The 2390-nt window shown below is 69.3% G+C and overlaps 2 protein-coding genes across 2 annotated transcripts in view; one reads left to right on the top strand and one right to left on the bottom strand.

Moving 5' to 3' along the window:
* Positions 1-2265, top strand: part of LOC121104636 — a 4718-nt gene extending 2453 nt beyond the window's left edge. Inside the window, exon 2 of the mRNA XM_040638597.1 lies at positions 10-2265. Within this exon, the coding sequence (XP_040494531.1) occupies positions 10-2212 (2203 nt within the window). The 3' untranslated portion in view covers positions 2213-2265. The remainder of the gene's footprint in view (positions 1-9) is intronic.
* HELZ2 (helicase with zinc finger 2) overlaps positions 1-2390 on the bottom strand; it is a 28975-nt gene that overhangs the window by 7639 nt on the left and 18946 nt on the right. The gene's annotated exons all lie outside the window — the stretch shown is intronic.

Below are 2390 nucleotides of genomic sequence, written 5' to 3' on the forward strand. Positions count from 1 at the left end.
AGGGGTCAGGCAGGGTCTCGGGGTCGGCGGGGAAGAGCAGCCGGAAGCAGCGGGCGCCCGCCTCCACGCCCACCACGAAGCCCAGCTTGCTCCGTGGCCGGACTCTGAGCTGCGCCCCCAGATGCAGGCTCCGGGCCTGGCGCTGGTAGCTCTGGGCGCGCCCATACTGGCAGCTGAACTCCTGGCACAGCCCGTCGATGTCCCTGGCAGAGTAGGGGGAGCCCCCGTGGCCCAGCGCCAGCAGGATCTGCCGCTGCAGCACCACGTCCAGGTACCTGCGGATGGGCGAGGTCGCCCACGTGTACCAGTCCACCTGCAGCGAGTAGTGGCCAGCCGCCTGCCGTTCCCCTTGGCGGGAGCGGCCAAACACCGAGCGGCCCAGGGCCTTGCGGAAGTCAAGGCCCACAGGAGCCAGAGTGGGGTGCATGTCGTCCGTGGTGATGAGGTCCGCCAGCCAGTCGCCGTCCCCGGCGCTCGCTGCACACTGCAGGTGTCTCCACAGCGAGGCCAGGAGGCAGACCTGCCCGACGGGGGCCCCGCGGCCCCCCAGGTGGTGGCGCAGGTGCAGCGACAGCGGCACCAGCTCCCTGTGCTTCTCACACAGGGCTCCGAGCTGGCGCTCGCTGGGCGTGGGCTGCCACCGCAGCGGCGTGACGGTCCGCGTGGGCTCACTGCTCACCAGGAGCTCGGCCACCAGGCTGTTGAACTGGATCATGTACTCCTTGACCATGACGTGGGCCGCACGGAAGCCCAGCACACAGTCCTCACTGGGCTGCTCGTAGTGGGAGTCGGTCCGCAGGCGGCCCCGGCGCAGCACCCGGGAGAGGTGGCACGCGGCCACGACACAGGCGTCCACGGAGTCCAGGCGGGCTGGCAGCTCACGGCCGGCACCCGGGTGCCTCTTGATCACATGCTCAGCTTCCTCGTAGGACAGCTGGCGGTCAGAGCAGATCACAGAGGGCGCGAAGCGCAGGCTTTTGAGCTGGTCACTGCCCTTCTCAATGGTGAGGAAGAGGGAGATGGCCAAGCGGTCCTGGCCCGGCAGGAGGCTGAACGCATCCTGGCAGAGGCCCGCAGGCAGCATAGGCACGGGCTCCCGGTCAGGGGCGTAGAACGTGACGCCCTGTCTGCGGGCCTCCAGGTCCAGAGGCCCGTCCCTGGGGACAGAGCTGGCCACGTCGGCAATGTGCACGGCCACCTCGTACCTGGAGCCCAGATCTCGAACGCTGAGGGCATCATCCAGGTAGCGGGCGCCCTGGGGGTCCACGGTGAAGGTCAGGAAGCCGCGGCAGTCCTCCCGGCCGTCGGGCGCCCGGCCAAGCTCCGCCCGGTACTTCTGCAGTGCCTTGCTGACACACGCCGGCTCCACCGACGGCTTCCTCAGGCCGTGCTCCAGGTCCAGGATGCGGAGGCCCTGCTCCCAGGTGGTGGCCTCGGGCAGCACCTCCAGGATGATGCCCAGCGGGTAGTAGAAACGCTGCCGCCACAGGACAATGCGCACCCAGAAGAGGCGGCTGCCGCGGTCCTCGGCGGTGAGCCGCTCGTACCTCACCCGCTGCACGCGGCCCTGCTGGACGCGGTGGACGGGCACCTGCAGCGGGTCCTTCAGCTCGGCCACGAAGATCTTTGTCACGGAGCCGTCGACAGGGGTCATGATGCGAGGGTCCCACTCATCCATGCGGCACACGAACACCAGCTCGCGGCGCCCCCTCTTGAGCACGCCCACCACTTGGCCCTGCAGCCTCCCCGCGGAGCCTCCGTCTGCGCCCAGGACCTTCACCAGCACCTCGTCCCCGCTGAAGGCCATCCCACAGCGCAAGCGGCCCCTGATCTGGATGGGGCCAGAATCCACGTCGTCCAGCGGCATGGCCGTGGCGCGGTCGAAGGTCTCCTGCACGAAGGTGCAGCGGCGGTACAGCTCGGGCTCCGAGCACAGCCGTCTCCGCAGTGTGGCCCGCGGCAGGTTGGTGTACTGCCGGGCCCGGTGTGGGGACGCGGGCCTGGCGACGGTGTCCAGCAGCCCGTCTTCCCGGACGGTCACCATCACATTCCGGGCTTCATCCAGGAGCTCCTGCAGGATGGAGTCGTCGGTGTTGAGCTCCGTGTCGGAAGGCCAGAAGTCCGACTCTGCATCCTCGGGGTCCTCGGCGTCCCCATTCTCCATGGCCGTCGGCCCTGCCGCCGCCTTCCCGGGGGCCAAGTCCCCCACTGATGAGTTCCCTGCTGACGTTGTGTCCTCTGCCTCCGTGTGCACCGTGTCCCCCACTGCTGGGCAGCCCCCGGCCACAGACCCTAACGCTGCGTCCCCAGCCTCTGTCCTCCGCGTGGCTTCGTCTCCCGCTGCTGAGGTCTTGGACGGGGATGTAGTCCCCTCAGCCTTGGCCCCTGGC

Source organism: Ursus maritimus, unplaced genomic scaffold (genome assembly GCF_017311325.1).
Source record: "Ursus maritimus isolate PB19 unplaced genomic scaffold, ASM1731132v1 scaffold_22, whole genome shotgun sequence".
NCBI classification, from domain to species: Eukaryota; Metazoa; Chordata; class Mammalia; order Carnivora; family Ursidae; genus Ursus; species Ursus maritimus.